The 22,553-nt window shown below is 38.2% G+C and overlaps 1 protein-coding gene across 1 annotated transcript in view; it reads left to right on the top strand.

Annotated features, from left to right (window-relative positions):
- The window catches only part of LOC107658573 (tubulin polyglutamylase TTLL7), a 99,115-nt gene that overhangs the window by 19,441 nt on the left and 57,121 nt on the right, over positions 1-22,553 (top strand). The window contains exons 4-9 of the mRNA XM_016447165.1: positions 4,518-4,639; positions 6,176-6,243; positions 6,371-6,529; positions 9,350-9,566; positions 11,601-11,765; positions 14,355-14,513. Coding sequence (XP_016302651.1) covers positions 4,518-4,639; positions 6,176-6,243; positions 6,371-6,529; positions 9,350-9,566; positions 11,601-11,765; positions 14,355-14,513 — 890 coding nt within the window. The remainder of the gene's footprint in view (positions 1-4,517; positions 4,640-6,175; positions 6,244-6,370; positions 6,530-9,349; positions 9,567-11,600; positions 11,766-14,354; positions 14,514-22,553) is intronic.

Raw genomic sequence — 22,553 nt, 5'->3', positions numbered from 1 at the left:
TGGAGGCAGCCCTTGTTCCCCTAAGAGAGCAGGGCGTTCACATTCTCAACTACCTCAATGACTGGCTCATACTAGCTCAGTCTCAGGATCAGTTGTGCGAACACAGGGAATTCGTGCTCTCGCACCTCAGCCGGTTGGGCCTTCGGGTCAACTGGGTAAAGAGCAAACTCTCCTTGACGCTGTAGCAAATTAGCTCAAAAGAGAAATGTATATAAATAATTACATTCAATATACACTATACACGAACAGTAATGGTATACACAATGTCCTGAGGAGATGTGTGTTCATTCACAGAACCTATGAATTTTTTTTCCTATGAATTAATTAGAGAAGAGTCAATTTTGCTGTGCATTATGTGTCTTTCCTATGGAAAATGTAGTGAGAGTGAGAACTCTCAACATGCCATTAGGTCATAAAGTTTATCTGGTCTAGCAAAGGTGCCATGGTTGCCATGGTAACCAGGGTCCTGGGCCTTGTTCACAGACATCTTGGCACCCAGTATTTTTATTGGGTGAGGGGTCTGTGAATGTTTGTTAATCTAATGAATAATTGATTTGTTAAATCAATTGAAAAATGGTGTGTCTGATTGGTCCAGACGCTACAACGCAGAGGATCTCTTTTCTGGGTATGGAGTTGGATTCGGTCAAACAGACAGTACGCCTCACGCAGGAATGTGCTCAGTCGGTGTTGAACTGCCTGAATACGTTCAAGAGCAGGACGGCGGTCCCACTGAAACAGTTTCAGAGGCTCCTGGGGCATATGGCAGCTGCAGTGGCAGTCACGCCACTGGGGCTGCTTCATATGAGGCCGCTTCAACACTGGCTCCATGGCCGAGTCCTGAGGTGGGCGTGGCAATGCGGCACTCACCGGGTCCAAGTTACCCGGTGAGGTCTGCCGCCAAACCTTCAGCCCGTGGTCAGACCTTGCATTTCTCCGGGCAGGAGTGCCCCTAGAACAGGTCTCCAGGCATGCTGTGGTTTAAACAAATGCCTCCACCACTGGCTGGGGGGCCACGTACAACAGGCACGCAGTGTTGGGGGTGTGGACGGGCCCCCAGTTGCACTGGCATATCAATTGCCTAGAGTTATTAGCTGTGCACCTTGCCTTGAACCGTTTCAAAGGGCGCTTACGAGGCAAGCATGTGCTGGTCCAGACAGACAACATGGCGACCGTTGCATACATCAACCGACAAGGTGGTCTGCACTCCCGTCGCATGTCGCAACTCGCCCGCCAACTTCTCCTTTGGCGCAACTCGCCCGCCACCTCCTCCTTTGGAGTCGGAAGGTTCTGAGGTCACTTCGTGCCATTCACATTCCTGGTCTGCTCAACCGTGCGACCGACGTGCTGTCTCGAGCTGCGCTCCCAGGAGAATGGAGACTCCATCCCCAGACGGTCCAGCTGATTTGGAGATGTTTCTGAGCCGCTCAGGCATACCTGTTTGCCTCTCCTGGTTCCCAGAACTAATGCTCCTCGTGACAGCCCCTCCCTGGCAGATTCCTCTGAGGAAGGATCTACTAACTCCGAGACGGGGCAACTTGTGGCCCCTGCGTCCAGACCTCTGGAAACTTCATGTCTGGTCCCTGGACGGGAAGCGGAGGTTCTAGGTGACCTACACCAGGAGGTAGTTGACACCATCACTTCAGTGAGAGCACTGTCTACGAGACACGCTTACGCTTTGAAGTGGAACCTTTTCGTCGATTGGTGTTCTTCTCCCCGAAAAGACCCCCGGAGATGCCCGATCAGGGTCATGCTTTCCTTTTTGCAGCAAGGGTTGGCACGAAGGCTGTCTCCCTCCACCCTTAAAGTCTATGTCGCTGCGATTGCTGCTAGCCATGACCCCGTAGAAGGGAAGTCGGTAGGGAAGCATGATCTGGTCATCAGGTTCCTTACGGGGGCCAGAAGGTTAAATCCTCCCCATGGGACCTGTCTCTAGTGCTCAAAGCACTACAGCAGGGCCCATTTGAGCCTTTGCAGTCAGTTGAGCTGAGGTTTCTATCAATGAAAACTCTGCTCTTGCTTGCACCGGCCTCCATCAAAAGGGTAGGGGACCTGCACGCATTTTCGGTCGAAGATTCGTGCATAGAGTTTTGACAGGCTGACTCCCAGGTAATCCTGAGGCCCCAGCCCGGCTATGTGCCCAAGGTTCCCAGTACTCCCTTCAGGGATCAGGTTTTGAGCCTGCAAGCGCTGCCCCCGGAGGAGGCAGACCCTGCCCTAGCTTTGCTTTGTCCCGTCCGAGCCTTGAGATGGTACATAGTCCGAACACAAAGCTTTAAGATCTCAGACCAGCTCTCTGTCTGTTACGGAGGCCGGCAGAAGGGGAATGCCGTCTCTAAGCAGAGGATGGCCCACTGGATAGTGGATGCCATCAACCTGGCTTATCAGGCACAGGGTGTGCCCTGCCCGCTCAGGTTGTGAGCTCACTCTACTAGAGGTGTGCATTCTCCTGGGCGCTGGCTCTCTCGAAGCGAGATCCCAATTCGTCGGTCACGACGTGACGTCTCCGTTCCCTCCTTCAGGGGGGAGTTACACAACTAAAATCATTCATGTACTCTCAACTCAAAGGAATTAAGTAAAGTGGTTGAAAAGAATTGTGTTTGATTAACTTCATTTACTTAAGTAAATTGAACAAGCATCAAATGTTATTTTTGGTCTACTTCATTGAAACTTTCTTTCAAAATGAAAATATTGAGTTGAGCCAAAACACAACTGTTTCAAGTCAGTTTAACACAATGCGATGAAAACCTAATACAATGGCGCTAAATGAAAATGATTTTTTAAAATAAACGGAACAGTATCGTAAAATCATGTTTTTGAGTGACCCTCACACAAAACTTTCTCTCAAACAAAAAGATAATTCTGTATGATTTATAAGCTTGTTTCCTCATGGGGACCAAAGATTTAATCCAATGGAATACAAGGACCACACAATACACGCACGCACGCACACGCACACGCACACGCACACGCACACACACACACACACACAGACACACACACACACACACACACACAAAACCCCAGCCTTATACATATAACCTATAACTCATTAACACTTGAATACAAAATCACATCTTTACCACACTTAGTCAACGCATCTCATATATGACTGAAATATATGACTTTAAATCTCAACATATTTTCTGTCTGATTATTTTGGCATTCTCTCATTTACCGAGCAACACACATGACCTAGCCCATGTGTGGCTAATACGCTCAATTACACGTACAGTGCTAGCAAAGCAACATAAGGTACAGCGATATGAAATAACTTCAGTTAATATGTCTAATAAATCTAATGTACTGTATTATCTTATAACTTTATTTTGATCAACTTATGTCCTACAACTTTTTTATTTTATGTTTGTCCATTTGGTAATTGATCCTTACTATTCCTAATTAGGCTTATTATTTACCATCTTAGGCTCATTTTGAGTGCAAGGTATGTGCTTTCTGTAAATGTAATTGTTTAGTTGATTTATTTATTTTTATTAATTCGTATTGTGGTGTACTTTCAAAGGTTTCACACACTTTAAGAAATGTGTCCATACGTTCAAGGGCTTTGATATTCAGTTTTTCAGTGTCTAATAAGCATTACATAACACAACATAAAATTACAACATTCAAATTTTAATTATATATTTCTCTCTCTCTCTCTCTCTCTCTCTCTTTCTTTTAAACACATCATAATTATATGGAGCCCTGCACATGATATGGGAAAAATATAGCTATATATATTGTGGAGAAAGAATTCAAACTATGAATTTGTTCCCTTGTTCCCTGGAATGGAAAGACATGTTCTGTGTAAACAGCACTTAAAAAGGGTTTTCTTATATTCTCAAATATTTATTAAACAGTTTGTGCAGCAAACTTACTTTTATGTGAAAATCTCAACTATCTCTTGGATTCTGAAGCTATGAAAGAATGTTTACTTTTTACATTTAAATACTTAGTATTTAGTTTTTAGTATTCTGAAGTAATAGTAGAAAAATACAATTAAATGGACACTTTTTTTTTTACTGAAACATATGTTTGGGATACTTTAACTGAGTAAGATTTTTACACACCGCCCATATTTGAACTTAGTATAAGTGTAATGCTTTAGAGTAATTCTCTTAATTAACAATTACATAATTACTTAACAGGCATAACAAGTTTTTAAGCTTTTGGTTTTACTGGATTTCAGTGTAAGCCACACCGATTTGGTTTTATTCAGTAATGTTGATGTTTATGAAAAAATCAACATCACTTTATCATCATAATATTACCGGTTATTACAACTATGTGATGTTTCTTGGAAAGATAATGTAATGCAGACATAATATTATAGCACTTGGGTTGACGCAAAAGCATAAGTCAAGCATAATCACGAGTTTTTATTTCAAGAAAGAACAAGAGGATTTCAGTTGTTGAGTTCTACCAATGTGAAGCCAGTTGTTTGTGTCCATTCAGTCATGGAAACAGCAATCTGATCCATTGTCAATGCATAACAAGAAACTAATTAGATTTATTTTCAGTTCGTATTGTCATTGAGGAGATGACCTTTCATAAAGCCAGAGATGATGATGAGATGGCCAATCTGATCTGGAACGACTCTGCTGTGCAACATGAGAAAATCGCTGAGCTCAGGAACTATCAGGTATTGTGATTTTCCTTGTGAGCTTCCTACAAAATAGAGAGAGTTTGTGATAACAAAGCAAATATTTACTTTATACAATAATAATTTCTTGTTAGAAATTCAATCAGTTGTTCAAAAACATACATGCACACACAAACTGACCACCAAATGCAGCTTTCAGATGCCATTTTTTTTAGCTGAACTGTCATAGAATCGAATGCACAGGATGGTGAGATCATAGACGGAAGAATACATGTATGCTTCTATCAAAAATTGATTGGATGTAGGTATCTCAGTAGACAGGATGTGTCATGATCAATGGATTCAGACGAGCATTGTTGGCTTCTTACCTCCATATGATGCCTGCTGATGCAGGATTTTTCATCTTTGAACAGAGGCTGTTTTTCAATAACATGTCAAACCAAGAAAAAAAAAACTTAAACCAGGCAAAAAACTATTTTAAAAGCTCATCCTATGCACGTTTGTTGTAGAGTTTTTTGTTGTTGTTGTTAGAGGCATCATCTCCCATTCCAGTTGTCCAGCTTTTCCACTCTTCCAAACTACCTTACAAATACTTACTACCTTTCAGAAAGTTTCTTGGTTCATTTTTCTCTGCCAACGATAAATGTTTTACCTCTTAGTGTGTCATGATTTCCATTTAAGCTATATAAAGGCTGGCTTTTGGATTAAGCTAAAACAACCTTAAATGAATAGATTGCCTAAAAATTCTGTTATAATTTACTCACCCTCAATAAACCACTGGAGTTATTTAAACCACTCAAGTTACATGTTCAGTATCAATACCAGATATTTCAATATCAGAACCAGCAGCATGAATGTTCTTCAGATTTTCTGCTTTTATTTTATTTTTGCATTTACATTCAGTATGACATAAAAGATCTGAAACGTTGTGTTAGGGCTTGCTTTCATAAAGCAACTCTGCATGTCTGTCTAATATTCCCTGTCACATATCACAGGATTACATTCGCAAAGAAAAATGCCTCAAACAATTGGCTTAGATGCTTTGCTTCATATAACACTTTTCATAAATTTGTGTTTTGTTACTTTCATTTTTGGAAAAGCATGTTGTGCTTTCACACTTACTAAAATGTTTGTTCCACAGTTTTGTTTTCTTGCTTTCCTGTGATTGGCTCGGCTGCCAAGCTACAGGTCATATGAGTCAAATTAATGGCCCTGTTCAGCCTCATTTGCTCAAAGAATACAGAAAAACTCTCCACCCCCTCCCTTCCTCTTTGCATTCAAAGCAATTCATTCATCTGTCAGTACCTACAACTACATGGGCTCTGATGCAGAACCAATTACCTTGGCCCTTAGAGTCAAAATTGATCGTCTTTTTTTGTTTTAAATTAAAAACAATGTGGGGAACTAAATAGGGGTTAAGAAAGGTCTGACAACCACCTTTTGTTTTGAGTCTGTAATTGGACATAAATGTCAAAATATTATAGTCTCAGTTCAAGACTTGGGCTCTAATATTGTGTTTTTCCTCTCAAAGGTGAATAACCAAGTGCCCTCTAACAGTGTGATTATTTTCCTCAGAGGATAAACCATTTCCCAGGAATGGGTGAGATCTGTCGGAAAGACTGCTTGGCAAGAAACATGTCCAAGTGAGTTCAAAAACATGATACCATATCAAATACATGACTGATTACTGCTGCCCTCCAGCTAAGAAAAGTTGACTTGAACTCTTTTTATTTTTTTATTTTTATTGTAATATCCTCTTTCTTTCCTTAGAATGATTAAAAGTCAGCCTCAGGAATATAGCTTCATCCCCAAAACCTGGATCTTCCCAGCCGAGTGCACGCAGTTCCAGAACTATGTAAAGGAGCTGAAACGAAAACGCAAGCAGAAAACGTTCATTGTTAAGCCTGCAAATGGAGCCATGGGCCATGGGTAGGTTACATCAGACTGGAAATTTTGCATCCTGTATGAGTGTGTTGTTCTGGAGTATTTCTTAAAATGTAGACTATTTTCCCATGGGCAGCATACTGCTACAAAAGTGGCAAAAATTTCCCAGTAAAATTTTGCTATTTGAAATGTTTCTATTTCTGACAGACCAGAAGTCATTCATTTATAATTGAAAGTTGTACAGGAGTTGCATGGAGTTCCAACCTTCTGTGTATTTGGATCCGATTTGAGCTTTGGTTGCATTAAAATATTTGAACTTTTGCAGTTAGACTGTATGGGATCGCCCAACAAGTTGTGACATTCAAATCAAAACAATGACCATGAGGTGAGAATTAACAATATTTTTCCACTAAAACATTATTGTAAAATCTATTTTTGTAAATTTTTTGGTTATGGATAATTATGTCTGACTCTGAAATAATTGTTTATAATTGAATAAGCGGAGGGTAATGGCAAAGTCTCTTTAGTGCAAGTCATTTCACTCGGTGGCCATCTTTGAAACGCCTCTCGGGCATCCAAGTGCAGCTCCTAACTCATTGAATGGGGAAATTAAATGCTCCAAATCTGGTCACCAAGCTTGCGATTAAATTTCATATTTGAAATCACCAATGAAATCTGACAACAACTGTCTCATAAATGTTGTTTCTTTTGCTCAGATAGCATTAAAAAGCTTATTTTTCAGGCTAGACGAGCCAGTGCGCATGTGCAGTCCTAAGTGCGTGCGTCTCAGAATGCTGACTGTTTCTATAGCAACGAGTTTCTAACTGCAGCTGCAGTGATGCGATGACGACCGTTCGGCGATTGACTCTTTTGTTGAGAAGGCGGGACTATTCCACCATACTCCGCCACTTTCTCCCATTCATAAGTAATAGGAGTGCACTGTCTTTATATGTTTAGTATGTCTTGTTAATGGCCACTTCATGACCAATTTGAAAGTTCAATACGACTGCTGTTAGGGGTGAACTGTGACAATCATCACAAATAGTTAAAGTTAAGAATAAGCTAGTTCCGGTTTGTTGAATTAGAGTTGGCGCTAAACTGAATAGGACAGCGGCCCTCCAAGGCCACGAATGGACACCCCTGGGTTAGGGTTAGGGCAGTGATTGGTTGATAGGAGTGTCGTTCCATGTCCCACTTATGTATATAAATAATATTGTGCCACCGCAGTAAGCCTAATAATAACCCAAACACCAACCCTTTATTTTAATACCTGAACCTTATTCTTAAGCCGAAAGTGTACAGCAGCAGATGGGGCAATAGATTTATTTATGACTGTCTTCTATCCGTTCGTAAATTTATATTTCTATGGTCATACGCTACAGTAAGCCGGTACCTATTAAAATGAGAAGTCATCAAAGGTTGAGTTATCGTGCCGCATTTAACAAGTGAAAGAATATTGTCTGCTAGGCTGGAGATTAAATTTGAAAAAGCGTAGCGTGACGCAGGAAATTAAGTTATATCTTCCTATGTAATTTATTTTTCAGGCCGAAAACTTGTTTGTGTCTAAGCAGAGGCTTGTTAAAAACTGTGGAGGGCTAAAAGACGAGATCCCCACTGGTGCCAAATTAAACAGTCAGCCAAAGTGGGTTTTGATTACCTGCCATCAGCCCTCATCAATCATGTCATGCAATTCAAACGACCCCATTATCCTGTACAACATCACACAACACAAGCTACTGGACGCTAAACACACACCTGAGCCAGCGGACTCCAAGTGCAGGGCTAGAGACTGTGTGCCAATACTGTGGAGATAAGGAAGATTGTCCGGTGCGTTGCTTTTGGCTGAGCACCAAATTCAAGTACACTGAACTCCCTTTGCAATAGCCGAAGCAATTAATATTTCATTTGTAATTATAAATAAAATTTTTATATATTAAACAAAACACCTTTTTACCGATAAGCAGCGATAGATGTGGCATTTCTTATTGAAAACAATGCATTTGAAGTGTAATAAATCCTGGAAACCCCTCAAGAGCCACTTATTATTATGCTAGTAGAAATGAGACTCAATCACTGTAAATAATTTTTAATTGTTTTAATTGAGCGACTCAGTGTTACATGGGTCTTTTTGTGGCCCTTTTTCTTATTTGACCATTTTCTGCAGCTTTGTTCTTGTACTAAACAAACAACCGTAAATGAGTTAAATGTATCACAAGTCACAAGAGAATCTTTCGTAACACCACAATTCTTGAGAACATTCAGCTGTGTTTTAATAGTGCTGAACCTCTGCATCTAATTACAGCAAGAGCAAGCAGACAAATTCTTTTATTCTTTTGCAATATTTATCAGCTGACATAGCTAACAAATGAACTGTGATGATCGAGCCCTCCTTCAGCAGCTTGTGGTCTTTGGAAAGTTGACGTCTCAGGTAAACGCTGAGGCCACATGCAAACCGGACGAAGAGAAACATGCAACCAATTAAGTTAATGCGGACCAATGGCTGTATATTTTACCGTCAAAGCTGGTTTTTCTAAGGCCCCTTTGTTTGTTAAACATCCAAACTTCACTTTTTTATGTGTTTGGTACTGGTGAACGCATCGTCACCTGTATACTAGAGCAGCCAAGAGCTGGAGATCTGTTCAAGCTCAAAACCAAAGGAAATAAATGATGGCAGGGCTTGAAACAGACCAAGACGTCTGGTCCTATTAACCTGGGTCTAGTCAGGGTCCAGGGACCAGCGATAGAGACAGCACCTTAATAAACTCACTCTCTCTGACACACTTCAGAGGTTTGGATTTTTAACTAACAATAAAATATGCAGCACATTTTTTGGATGTGCGCTGAATCTTATCCATTTTCCCCCAGGATATCTCTGATTCGGAATTGTGAAAAGCTCCCGGTGCAGGAACACTTCATTGTGCAGGAATACTTAGACAAGCCCTTCCTCATGGAGGGCTACAAGTTTGACCTGAGATTCTACATTCTTGTTACTTCCTGTGATCCGCTACGTGTCTTCCTCTACAACGACGGCCTGGTGCGAATGGGTACAGAGAAATACCACATGCCAAACGAGTCAAACCTGGTAAGTTGGTATATGATGTCAATCATGTAAGTGACGTGAAAATTTCATTCTATGTCGTAAATGGACTTACAGTCAAAATGAACTCAGTTCCATTAATGGGCAGAATCCTCCACTTTATAAAACTGTCATGGAGACACTTTTCATAATCCAATCAGTTCCTGATGGATACAAGCAATTGCAAATGCTGTTTTTTATACTGACTTTAACGCTCTCACACATAATTGAAATAATAGGCATTAGTCAGAGTAAACACCATATGTAATTGTGATGAATATGAGTGTATTGCTGCAGTTGTTACATAGTAAATTGTTACACAAGTTGCAAAGTATGCATAGAAGATATCATGTAAATTCAACCATATGCAAAACGATTCATATAAAAGCTAAATCACATTGTAAATTGTATGTAAAACAATTCTTGTATAAACTGTTGCATTGTAAATCTTTGTAAAACCATTCATAGGTAAACTGTCACATAGTAAATATTCGTAAAACCATTCTTTGGTATTCGTAAATGGTTGTGTCAGGAATATGGACTGTCTGTGTGTGTTTTGCTCCCCATGTGCTCCCATTGACCTATTTTTCCCTCGTGTGTGACATGCCCATATTTGATTTTTCCTGTTCCTGTTCCCATTGTGTTTCATTGATTCCAGGTGTGTCTCGTCATCCCCTCGTTTAGTTGATTACTTAAAATCTGTTCTGTTTGCTTTGTCCGGTGTCTAATGTCTTCTGGTTCCCTATGTTTGTGCTACGTGTATTCCTTTGGATTATCATTAAAGTTTATTCCTACGTCTCCTCGTCTCCTCGTTCCTCGCTCCACACCGTAGCAGCAAGTGTGACAGAACACCAGACCTACAAAAAGTTTATTTGCGTTGTTCCCCTCCATTATTTTTTTTGCGTTTTTACAGTGTTTTGTTTTCTGGTTTCCCCGTGGAACCCCTCGCCGCAAAGTTTACCTCCCTCTCCCGCAAGGACCTTCCCCTTTTGGAGTATGCCGTTGAGTTCGGCCAGCTCGCCATGTTAACGGCGTTCGACGGCGCTGCGCTGAACTCACTGTTCTGGTTCGGGGCTAACTACTACCGCCCCATCGACCTCCCAGACACAACCAGACTGAGATGAAGGGAGGCAATCATCTGGTGTCTGGAGAGTGTCTACCTCCAATCTAGAACACAGCCAGACCCAGTGCCCAGCCCACCATCTCCCCGCTGCGTGGAGCGCATGCCAGAGCCCACCGTTGATGGAGAGTCCAAGCCCGTTGCGACCGACGAGCCATCGCCTAGAAGACAGAGCTGAGGATCGCCACGGAGCCAGAGCCTCACGGATCGTCAGACCAGTTGCGAGAGCTGGCTACAATGACTGTCACTAGGGAGAAAGCCGTGGACAGTGAGAGCTTTTGTTTTGAGAGCTCCTTCTGTTGTTTCTTCGACGAGAGGACGTGCCTTCCGGGAGGGGGACGATATGTCAGGAATATGGACTGTCTGTGTGTGTTTTGCTCCCCATGTGCTCCCATTGACCTAGTTTTCCCTCATGTGTGACATGACCATATTTGGTTTTTCCTGTTCCTGTTCCCATTGTGTTTCATTGATTCCAGGTGTTACTCGTCATCCCCTCATTTAGTTGATTACTTAAGCTCTGTTCTGTTCTGTTTGCTTTGTCCGGTGTCTAATGTCTTCTGGTTCCCTATGTTTGTGCTATGTGTATTCCTTTGGATTATCATTAAAGACTGGTATTTGAGTTTATTCCTACGTCTCCTCGTCTCCTCGTTCCATGCCGTAGCAGCAAGAGTGACAGGTTGCATTGTACACCATCTGTAAAACCATTTTTAACGTAATCTGTTGTAAATCTTTCTTCCGTAAAATGTTGCATTGTAAATCTTCATAAACCCATTCTTGTGTAAAATGTCGAATTACATGTATTCATAAAATATTCTTATGCAGATGTTTGCATTGTAAACTATGTTATGTTGACCATAAATGTGACCATTTATATAATAATGGATGTACGCTCTTATGGATCTTAATTTTTTTCCTCTCAGAACCAGCTGTACATGCACTTGACCAACTACTCCGTAAACAAACACAACGAGAACTTTGAGCGAGATGAAACGGTGGACAAAGGCAGCAAGCGCTCTATTGGTTGGTTCACAGAGTTCCTTGGAACCAACGATTACGACGTGGCCAAATTCTGGGGCGATGTATCAGTGAGTTGTTTTTCATTTTTATTGCTTAGTCTCTTCAATATCTTTAAATCTAAGGCTGCATGATACGATGGAAATTAGGCTTGCCGCGATAGACGGTGCTGACGGTTATACCGGTGTTAAGCCGCAACACCGGTTAAGTCGCTTGCCCACCGCGTCACCGACCCCCACCGTCGTTTTGATATTTTATGGAAATAAACATTCTACGTTTCTTATTTATTTGGTTATATATTATACATATATATTATACTTAGCCTATTTCCAGTTTTGCATACCTATTTAAACTTTATGTAAGTTATTTGTTATTTTATATCAGGCATAGCCTGCCCTATAGTATGGTGTATTTTTATTTGTTTTGTTAATGAAAGTTCTATGTTTTATATATTCGCTAAAGTGAGTTTGACGTATTTAGTTGTTGCATTCAAGCAATTGATGCCGAACTGCCGCTAATTCAAAAGTGAACGTAAAATGCGCACGCCGCTTTTAAGCTATTTAAAAGCGACGGAAAGCGAGGAAAAGAGGGAAAATTCAAACGAACTAAAAACAAACAATTGCTTTACGCCGAATTGCCGCTATTTCAAAGTGAAAGTAAAATGCGCACACCGCTTTTACAAGCTATTTAAAAGCGAAGGAAAGCGAGGAAAAGAGGGAACACCCCCCCCCCGCGGTGATACCGGTATTACCGGTGTTGTCACACGTCGATTAACCGGTGGGAAAATTTCCTCACCGTCACAACCCAAATGGAAATGTGATGTACAACACAAACCTGTTTGATAACATGACGCAATGAAAGATTATGTAATTGGAAATTTTAGCTACTCGCGCCATGAGCAATGTGTGCAAAGTTAATAGAAGTTCTACAAAAATGTAGAACTTTTAAAAATGTGTCTGCATGCTTGTCTTTATGCATATGATGTCATTGGTTCACACCCATATCAGAAGACACTGCACACCCAGTCTTTTCTCCACATTTCCATTACAGATGAATGCCTTTAATTTCACATCGCAATGCATATCACAACCCTGATGATAAGCTTTTCGAGATTTGCAGTATTTTCAGAATTCCATAGATCATGCAGCCCTACATTAATCAGCCTTTCTGACTCCAGTTTCTCAATTGAATCAAATTTTCCTTTCAAAAACAAATCTGTTTCCTGTCAGGGTGTTACCATTGTGACAGCTCTGCCCTTATCTTTCCTGTGTTTCTGTTTGCTGTCTCTTCCTCCTTGCTGTCCACTTCTCTCTTTTGATCTAATTGTAATTCTTCCATCTTTTCAAATTGAGAGCTCATCCACTCATTGCACAACTCCATTTATTGACTCCTTTGCCAACATTCAGAAGTGGTACAGGTGCATCTCAATAAATTAGAATGTCATGGAAAAGTTCATTTATTTCAGTAATTCAACTCAAATTGTGAATCTCGTGTATTAAATAAATTCAATGCACACAGACTGAAGTAGTTTAAGTCTTTGGTTCTTTTAATTGTGATGATTTTGGCTCACATTTAACAAAAACCCACCAATTCACTATCTCAACAAATTAGAATATGGTGACATGCCAATCAGCTAATCAACTCAAAACACCTGCAAAGGTTTCCTGAGCCTTCAAAATGGTCTCTCAGTTTGGTTCACTAGGCTACACAATCATGGGGAAGACAGTTCCTTTTTTTTTTTATTGGTCTTACGAAGTATTCTAATTTGTTGAGATAGTGAATTGGTGGGTTTTTGTTAAATGTGAGCCAAAATCATCACAATTAAAAGAACCAAAGACTTAAACTACTTCAGTCTGTGTGCATTGAATTTATTTAATACACGAGTTTCACAATTTGAGTTGAATTACTGAAATAAATGAACTTTTCCATGACATTCTAATTTATTGAGATACACCTGTACATTTTACCCAGTGTGCACCTTGTCTATAATCCATCGCCTCTTTATTGGCTCACAAGCTGTCCTTATTTATTAAAGAAAATTTTCAGATGTCAGAAGACTCTACTAATAACTTATGTTATATTCTCATTTATGTGTCAGAACAGATATGCATGAACATTTTCAGTTTAGCTGAGGACAAACACACACACAAACACATGCACATGATTCTTTCTGTTCTCTGTGGAGGATGCATGCTGGGATCTAACCTGCTTCTCCGGAACTGCACGTTTGGGGTCCACGGGACACTCAGCAAACGTCCCGCTGGTTATCTGCCCCTCAGACCTCAACACAGCCTCTGTTTAATCATGCAGGGAGACCGCCGGCCTGCCAGACCTCTGATAAGAGAGTACAGCAGCTGATATAGGCCGTCTGTTCCTGTCTTCCTAAGATCTGCCCCTGTCTTCCTGTAGCGTGCTGTCAGTCTTTGACCTATCATGTCTCTTCAGGGAGCTGGGATGTTAATGAGTCCCTCATACGGGCTGTTTGCACATGCAATGAGATTTCACGAGCATATCCTCACCGAGAGTTGACACAATGTCATGCACTTCTTGTGATTCAAGCAATTCAATTCACAACGTTCACTTTTGAATGTACTGATTGGAGTTGTTTAAATTTGTTGTGTCTTATATAACAAATGTGTGTTTTGTGCTTGTGTTTGCAGGAGCTGGTGGTAAAGACCCTGATAGTGGCCGAGCCACATGTGCTCCATGCCTACCGAATGTGCCGCCCGGGCCAGCCACCAGGGAGCGCCAGCGTCTGCTTTGAGGTGCTGGGTTTTGACATAATTCTTGACCGCAAGCTCAAGCCCTGGCTTCTAGAGGTCAGTTTTCACCCTCTCTTCTCAATAAGTCCACTTCTTCATCCGCCCCACTTGTGCTGATGTACAGTTCACATTTGAGTGTCCTCACTTGTAGGAAGCCATGATGGAGGATAGATCTTATGTTAATAGCTGTATATTGTGAAATCCAGTATTCATGAAATAGCATTTACATATTTTCTCATCATATTTTGGTCAACGGTGTGTTTTAATTCAAATTTTTGTTGACAAAATAAAAAAACAGCTCAGATACTGATAGACCTTAGTCAGGGTATTGCAATATTTAATTTTTGACAGGAATGAAAATGAGGCTGAGAGGAATATAATAACTTCAATGGATTGTATGGTTGTTTAACAAAATACTGATTGTTCGGTTGAAGTAACAACTTTCCGTAAAAAAAAAAAAAAAAAAAAAAAAATCAGTAGACAAAAACTTCATAAAACAGTTTTGAATGTTGTGAGTGGTGAAAATTATGTGATCTAGGACCCTTATACAGTCCTTGCCATTATAAAGACTGAAAGTCTATCCCTCACAGCCTCATTTTCATCCTAAGGACTTTTGTGTTTTGTGTAATATTAAAATGGTTACATTTCTAAATGACTTTATATCAATAAAGAAAGTTAACAGTGGATATTTCCTCTCAGATCTTCATTTTTTTTTTTGTTCTATTCAAATTTTGTTGACAAAATCAAAAACTTTTTGGTACACTACAAGCTACTGATGATTCTAACTGTGGTACTAACTGTCTTTTGTATAATATAGTGCTGTAAAACGATTAATCGCATCCAAAATAAAAGTTTTTGTTTACATAATATATGTATGTGTACTGTATATATTTATTATGTATATATAAATACACACACATGCATGTACAGTATATATTTCAGAAAAATATGTTTATATATTAAATATATTTATTTATAATATAAATGATATGAATATAAATATAGACATGTAAATATTTTCAAAATATATACTGTATGTGTGTGTGTGTGTGTGTGTATTTATATATATATATACATAATAAATATACACAAAACACATTTTTTGCAAACAAAACCTTTTATTTTGGATTCGATTTATCGCGATTAATCGTTTGACAGCGCTAGTATAATATTAAAATTGTTTAATTGCTTAATGATTTTAATAGCGATAAATAAGGCAAAATGGATAATTCACCTCAGATCTTGAAAATATCTTAAAAGCAACAAGAACTTTCAAACTGTTGACTGTAAAAAACAAGTGTATTTCCATGACAAACACTATCATTGTAACATTGAGAATGTATTTTAATATGGTTTGCTGTTTTAGTAATTTGATGTTTCCCTTGATTATGCGTCTCCGTTTGGTTGCGAGCATGAGACAGCAGCGCACTTTCAGAGAGAGCCCGCCCACATGCTCTGCTGTTTGTCTGTGATTTGTGATTGATTTTGTCACATCTTATAGCTTTGTCGCGTCTGGTGTGGACAGACAAATTGCTTGCCGCTGGAATCTTATCGCATTGCGTCTGATTAGGACACGGTGTAACTGTATTGTAGGAACATCTGGTTTGCTTATACTCTAATAAACTTAAAGGTACACACAAATTGGATAAAATACTAATTTTTTAAAAAAAATCTTTTTTTATCAATGCTTTTCATTACTGAATGAATGATATCTACTATCTTTAATAATCTACATAATTCATTTTTTCACTGAGTGCATTGCAATGCATTCAGGGATTGTCGAATTCATGAAGGATGCATGCAGTGCTCCTTTAGAATTGGTATTGTAGACATCTTAGAAGTACAGTGTTTCTGCTTATCTTTTGGAACTGCCTTTAAATCAGCTGCGAGTCTATGAGGCCTTAAAATGCTGTCTAGATAGGCAGCTCAGCAGGTTTTGTGACAAAGATATGGAGTGGAATCATTGCTGGACATCCCTGATTTATCCAGTTTAATTTCGTGGGAATGGGAATAGGATGCATCGGCCTTGGTCTTGCTAAAGATGTCTTGGGTTTTGCATCCTTTTGTTCAACATTTCACCGTTTAAGGCAAACCATTCCATGTAATTCAGCTAAACGAGGGACTCCCACTGAAAGATGATCTAAAGAGGCAGTTGTTTGTGTGTTTGAAAACAGTTGGTTCCTCAGATTCTCGAGTTGGGCATTTTTTTTTGTTTGTTCTGTTTCTCATTTTCATTTCCTTTTGCTGTGGTGTTCTGTAATGTTGGATGACAGTCGTCTAAACAACATTTTCCAGCCGTTCCCAGCATGCACATCTTTTAACTCAACAAACATAAAATGATTGTGCTGACTATGCCACTTCACCACACCATGTGTTTGTCATGGATATTGCTTAATTAAAAACATTTAAAAAATATATAGCAACTATAATTTTTGGTGAATTGTAAAGACAGTAAGACACCAAACTAGTGTTGTCAAAAGACCCGGTATTTCGGTACCAAGTCGGTACTAAAAAAATGAAAACGTTACGGTATCAGGTTTTTTTAAGTACCGGTGGTACCGAGTACCCGGTCAACCCGGTTCTTGATGCGCTATTGGTACCGAGAACCGTGGATTTTCACTGGTATTGGTACCGAATACTGAAATGTTGGTACCGTGACAACACTACACCAAACATTCATAACTCATCCGGCATTTAAACGTGAATCAATGTCACCTTTATTTATATAACGAACAACAACGTCACCTTTATTTATATAACGCTTTTAACAATACAGATTGTCTCAAGACAAGTTGCTATCTAATATAACACCCAGATTTTTGACTGTAGAGGAAGTAACCGTACATCCGTCTAGTTGCAAACTGTAATCCACGAGATTCGGTGTACTGTCTTTTGGTCCAATAAGTAATATCTCTGTCTTATCCGAATTTAAATAGTGTGTCAATAATGCAGAATGACAATAGTAAACACTCAATTTTCAGTTAAAGGCAGTTCATCATTGAATTCAGTGATGTCATCATCCAGCTCAGTTCAGTTTAAATAGTATCTGTGCAATCAAGTCGGCGATATCGCTGAAAATTAAATGTCATGGATCAAGGTTGAATCTGTTGAATTTTGTTTAGATTTTACAAAAAGAATCAATGTTGCTATCACAATGTTCAAAATTTTGAAATAATTATGAGTTTGTAATGTTTTTGAAAGAAGTCTCTTATGTTTACCAGAGTTGCACGTATTTGATCAAAACAGTGTAACATTGTGATATATTATTAAACTTTTAAATAACTGTTTTCTATTTGAATATATTGCGAAATGTATTTCTTGTGGTGCAAAATTTTCAGCATCATTACTCCAGTCTTCTGTGTCACATGATCCTTCAGAAATCATTCTAATATGCTGATTTTGTGCTCAAGAAATATTATTATTATTATTATTATTATGATAAATGTTGAAAACAGTTTTTGCTGCTTAATGTTTTGTGGAAACTGTGATACCCTACCATTCATATACTTTTATTCAGCAAGGATGCATTACATTAAATGATCAAAAGTGACAGTAAAAACATTTATAATGTTACAAAAGATTTCTATTTCAAATAAATGCTGTTCTTATGAACTTTCTGTTCTTCAGAGAATCCTGAAAAAAAGTATCAGGATTTATATATATTATACAGCAAAAACTGTTTTCAACATTGATAATAATAAGAACCATTATATTTAGTATTTAATAGAACCATTATTTCTGTGAGGACCACAGTCGTCAAAGATGATTGACAATTAGCATACAGTTTGGATTGGCGCGAAAACTGCTGATAATACTGAGGGACCTTATGTATATGAATGCTTAGATAGGTGTCGTATTCCCATAGGTAGATGGGGATCAGCTGAGAGTCAGCTGATGCGAGCTTGACTGACGTGACCTGCCAGAACTAACGCTACGCTTGATATTTACTTCTTTTAAAAACACTGAAAAAAAAAAAAAATCATAATTATTCTAGTGTTTTTACTGGAAGTGTACATATTTTGTTAACCTTTTTTCTTATTTAGCATTATATAGTTCTACTGAACTATTTTTTTACATTTAAACAACCAACGGTGAAGGTTGGTTGCATGCCAAAGGAGAAGACTTATGAATAAAATTTGTAGGACTGTCAATCTAAGCTGTAATACTGAAAATATTCTTTGTTTGGTTTTGATATCATTGAACAATAAGCTGACCACAGCAGTCCATTCTGCTAATCAATGTTATCAATCTGTCCGATGTAGACTTAGAGCCTGGTTGCATATTTTTGTGTTTCGTCTACTATGTTTTCCCATGACGTCATTGGCCGTTGGGACGCATCATGCATGCTGTTTTTAAGATGACGTGTCAGGTAAAAACAGTTTTCTGCTGCACTCTGTTCTAGATGTCTACCAGTTTGAGTACATGGACGTGTCCTTTTGAGAAGATTTATTTTTTTGCTCATTTTGCAATGCCTGTCCACAGTAAAAGTCATTTTGATGAAGCATGTTGACTGCAGACTCTCAAAAATGTGGAATTAAATTCCTTATTATGCAATTTACAGACTGGCCAATGGGCATGATTAAATACATACTTTTTAAAAAAGTATTATTTTTATAATTGACTTTTCACTGTTATATTGGCTGCCCTGCAAATTTTTTGAGCACTTTTCATTTTGCAATGCCTGTCCACAGTAAAAGTCATTTTGATGAAGCATGTTGACTGCAGACTCTCAAAAATGTGGTACTTTGAGTTTGGAATTAAATTCCGTATTATGCAATTTACAGACTGGCCAATGGGCATGATTAAATACATACTTTTTAAAAAAGTATTATTTTTATAATTGATTTTTCTCTGTTATATTGGCTGCCCTGCAAATTTTTTGAGCACTTTTGATTATTTTAAGTCTAATCATTGGGGTAGTTTGTTTCACGGTTAATTTTTTTTTTTTTTACTTAATTTTTTATTTATTTAATTTTATTTATTTATTTTAAATTGAGACACTTTAGAGAGGAGATATTTTTCAGGTAACAGGATCAGATTTCGGGCTGGATTTTTTTTTTATTGAAAAGATTTGTTATTTGTTATCTGGCATTGTCTTTTTTATTTTAACTTCTGCAGGCTTTTATTGAAATAAACATTTGAAACATTTGTGAAGTCAGTTTCTTTCATGGCTAAGATTTTCTTTTGTTTACTTCAATTTTTGGGCTTTTTGCCACTTTTTTTAATTGAGACAGTAGATAATTAATTGAAAGGAGGAAGTATTATATTAAGGTAATGGATTCAGGTTGCAGGCTGGATTTTAATCCAAAAAAGTGCATGTTTTTCATTTTGTTTTAAGGCGAGTAATTGAGGAATTTGTAGTGTGGCTTTTTTCTTTTAATGTTTGCCACTTTCTGAATTTTGTGGAATTGGATCAGGTTTCAGGCTATATTTGAACTTCTATTTTCCACATAAGCAGCATAGCTCAATGCAAGTGTGCTGACTGCTTGTCCAAAGACAAGTGGATTTTTTTGTTGTTTTAAGTCGAGTCATTGTGAAAGTTTGCTGCAGGTTTTAAGAATGTCTAGCGTTGAGCAACGGACGTTCCCGGCAGTTCTCCGGCGCTGTGCATGTCTCTTTGCAGGTTTTGGGAGGAGAGAACACATGAACGACTGGTAGACGCAGTCGTTCAGCTCCAGTAATAATGATCCCTCAGTGCTACTAGCAGCCGCCACAAACTCCCATCAATTAACATCCCACAAGCTCCTCACTGAGGGAGAAAAAAAGCTGTTTCTTTTTCACGCTACATTTACTGAGCGAACATTTATTTCCGAATTTCAAGTGATTAGTCAAGACACATATCCACACTGCAGCATCTGACGGAGAGAGGCAGGAGGTGTGATTTTCTGCTGTCTGTTCTCTTATGAAAGTTTAATCTTTAGTGGATAAATATTGGGAATTGTCTGCTACGGTATTCTTTCAACTTCCTCCATCGGCCTCTATTTGATTTCAGTTTTGATGGCTCACTCTTATCAGATATTCTATAAAATGTATTTATTTGAAACAGAAATTATGATTCATCTACAATTATAAATTATTCAGTTTTTATTGCATCTGCAGGTCTTCTGATTCTTTTATCAAGACACTGCCGCAGTGGCGACAAAAAAGTAAAATGTAACCTCTTACTCTGACAGAGGAATGTCATATTCTCCTTTTTCTAAATCTCTTATCAAAAGTTTTTCATTTTATTTTCGGTTTCTTTTTCCTCGTATTTGCAAATGAGGCTGAAATGTCAGCTGAGGTTTAACTCTTTCTTTCTCACACACACACACACACACACCTTACTGAGAGCTCTAAAACTTGCTTTTAATGGACTCCAGCTCAAATAAACATCGTCATACATTCATTGACAATAAATGCACAATTGCAACACAAAACCAGCACACTCAAATACACAGCATTCTAATGCAAACTTCTGTACATATACACCTCGTAATTAATGCACACACACACACACACACACACACACACGCACGCGCATTAACATACACATTTTTAAAACCACACATAAACACTAAAACAAGGGTTTTCAAACTAAGGGACTTCCAGGGGGCATCAAGGGATGCTAAATTTACCACTGAAAATTTACAAAACACATTTTTTTTTCAGGGCTGTCAAAGTTAAAATATTCACTAAAAATGTGCTATTAAATATGTATTTTTAGTAATTTACTGCTTTTTGTGTGCTGCTTTCTAAAGACTAATTAGGAAGCAAATTAATTGTGATTATTTTATTTTATTGACAGCAATAGTTTTTAACAGTAAAAAATCCAAACCAAATCTGCATATAGTTATTTATTTTTACATTTTGTTGTAGCTTTCTATTGAGTTTCTCCTCGCCACTGTCACCTTTAGCTTGTTCACTGAGGGTGTTATGGCAATATTCTCTGTAAAGCTGCTTAGTGCTTAATGAGCTGAAGATGTTTCTTTTTTAGGTTTATACATACTGTATAAATATATACTGTAACTGTAATAGCTGCTAGAAAAAAGATACACTTAATACAAAGTGAATATTTCCAAATAATATTTTAAAATGTTTTTAGTACAGTGAAAATATTTATGCTTAATAATTCACACAGTATAAATGGGTCTTTATAGACAAAAATACATATATAAAATGCATTTACGTGAAAATACATGTGTAATACAATTGAAAAATATATTCTTTTTTTTACTTTATACCATTTTCACCAATGTGGTTTTGTCAGATTTAGCACACTTTTGGATACACATTTTCCTTTAAAATATGGTTTAAGTAGGTATACACCAGGGTTCCTCAATTAGTTTTCGCTGAAGGCCGAATTCTGCCAACAATACCAAGCCAAGGGCCACTGACCTATATATATATATATATTTATATATAAAATTGTTATTATTATTACAATTATCATATTGTTGCTTTTGTTAAAATAATCACAAGATGGTCACAAGATGAATATTCAGATTTTTTTCCCCAGTAGTCTGTTTTATTCAAACAATTATGAACATGTTTTGCATTTAGATACAGAGGAACTTTGCCTGTTGAATATTAAAAACAAATGAACAAACAAAAAATCTGGATATCCATGTCTGCCATGCAAATCAACTGTTCCTGCTCGTTCCCAGACTGGATCTCTTCTCTCCACTATCCCTAATTGCAGATTCAGTTATTAGATTTGTCAGTATTAATATTTTTATGCTTAGATTCTTTTGGGGGGATCAAACCGTAATACCGTATGGCCCAATCCAGACACGACTCAATAAAAAGTATCTTTTCCTTGTAGTTTTTGTCCTAACCACCCGCGACACGTGACAATAAGCAACATGGGATTCTATTTTAGGAACGGTTTTATTTTCTACGCGATAAAAAGTATCTTTTCCATGTAGTTTTTGTCCTAACCATCCGCAACAGCGACACGTGACAATAAGCAACATGGGATTCTATTTTAGGAACGGTTTTATTTTCTGCGACGTCGCGGCAGGAACAACAAACAGTTGTTATAATCTCAGGTAATGATTATGTGCTTTATTCAATGTTAAAAGTGTCTAATGTGAGTTTGAATATTATTTTGCGTTATCT

This window comes from Sinocyclocheilus anshuiensis, unplaced genomic scaffold, assembly GCF_001515605.1.
Source record: "Sinocyclocheilus anshuiensis isolate Anshui unplaced genomic scaffold, SAMN03320099.WGS_v1.1 scaffold1957, whole genome shotgun sequence".
Classification (NCBI taxonomy): domain Eukaryota; kingdom Metazoa; phylum Chordata; class Actinopteri; order Cypriniformes; family Cyprinidae; genus Sinocyclocheilus; species Sinocyclocheilus anshuiensis.
The sequence above is the reverse complement of the archived record's forward strand: the minus strand, read 5'-3'. Positions and strand labels throughout refer to the sequence as shown.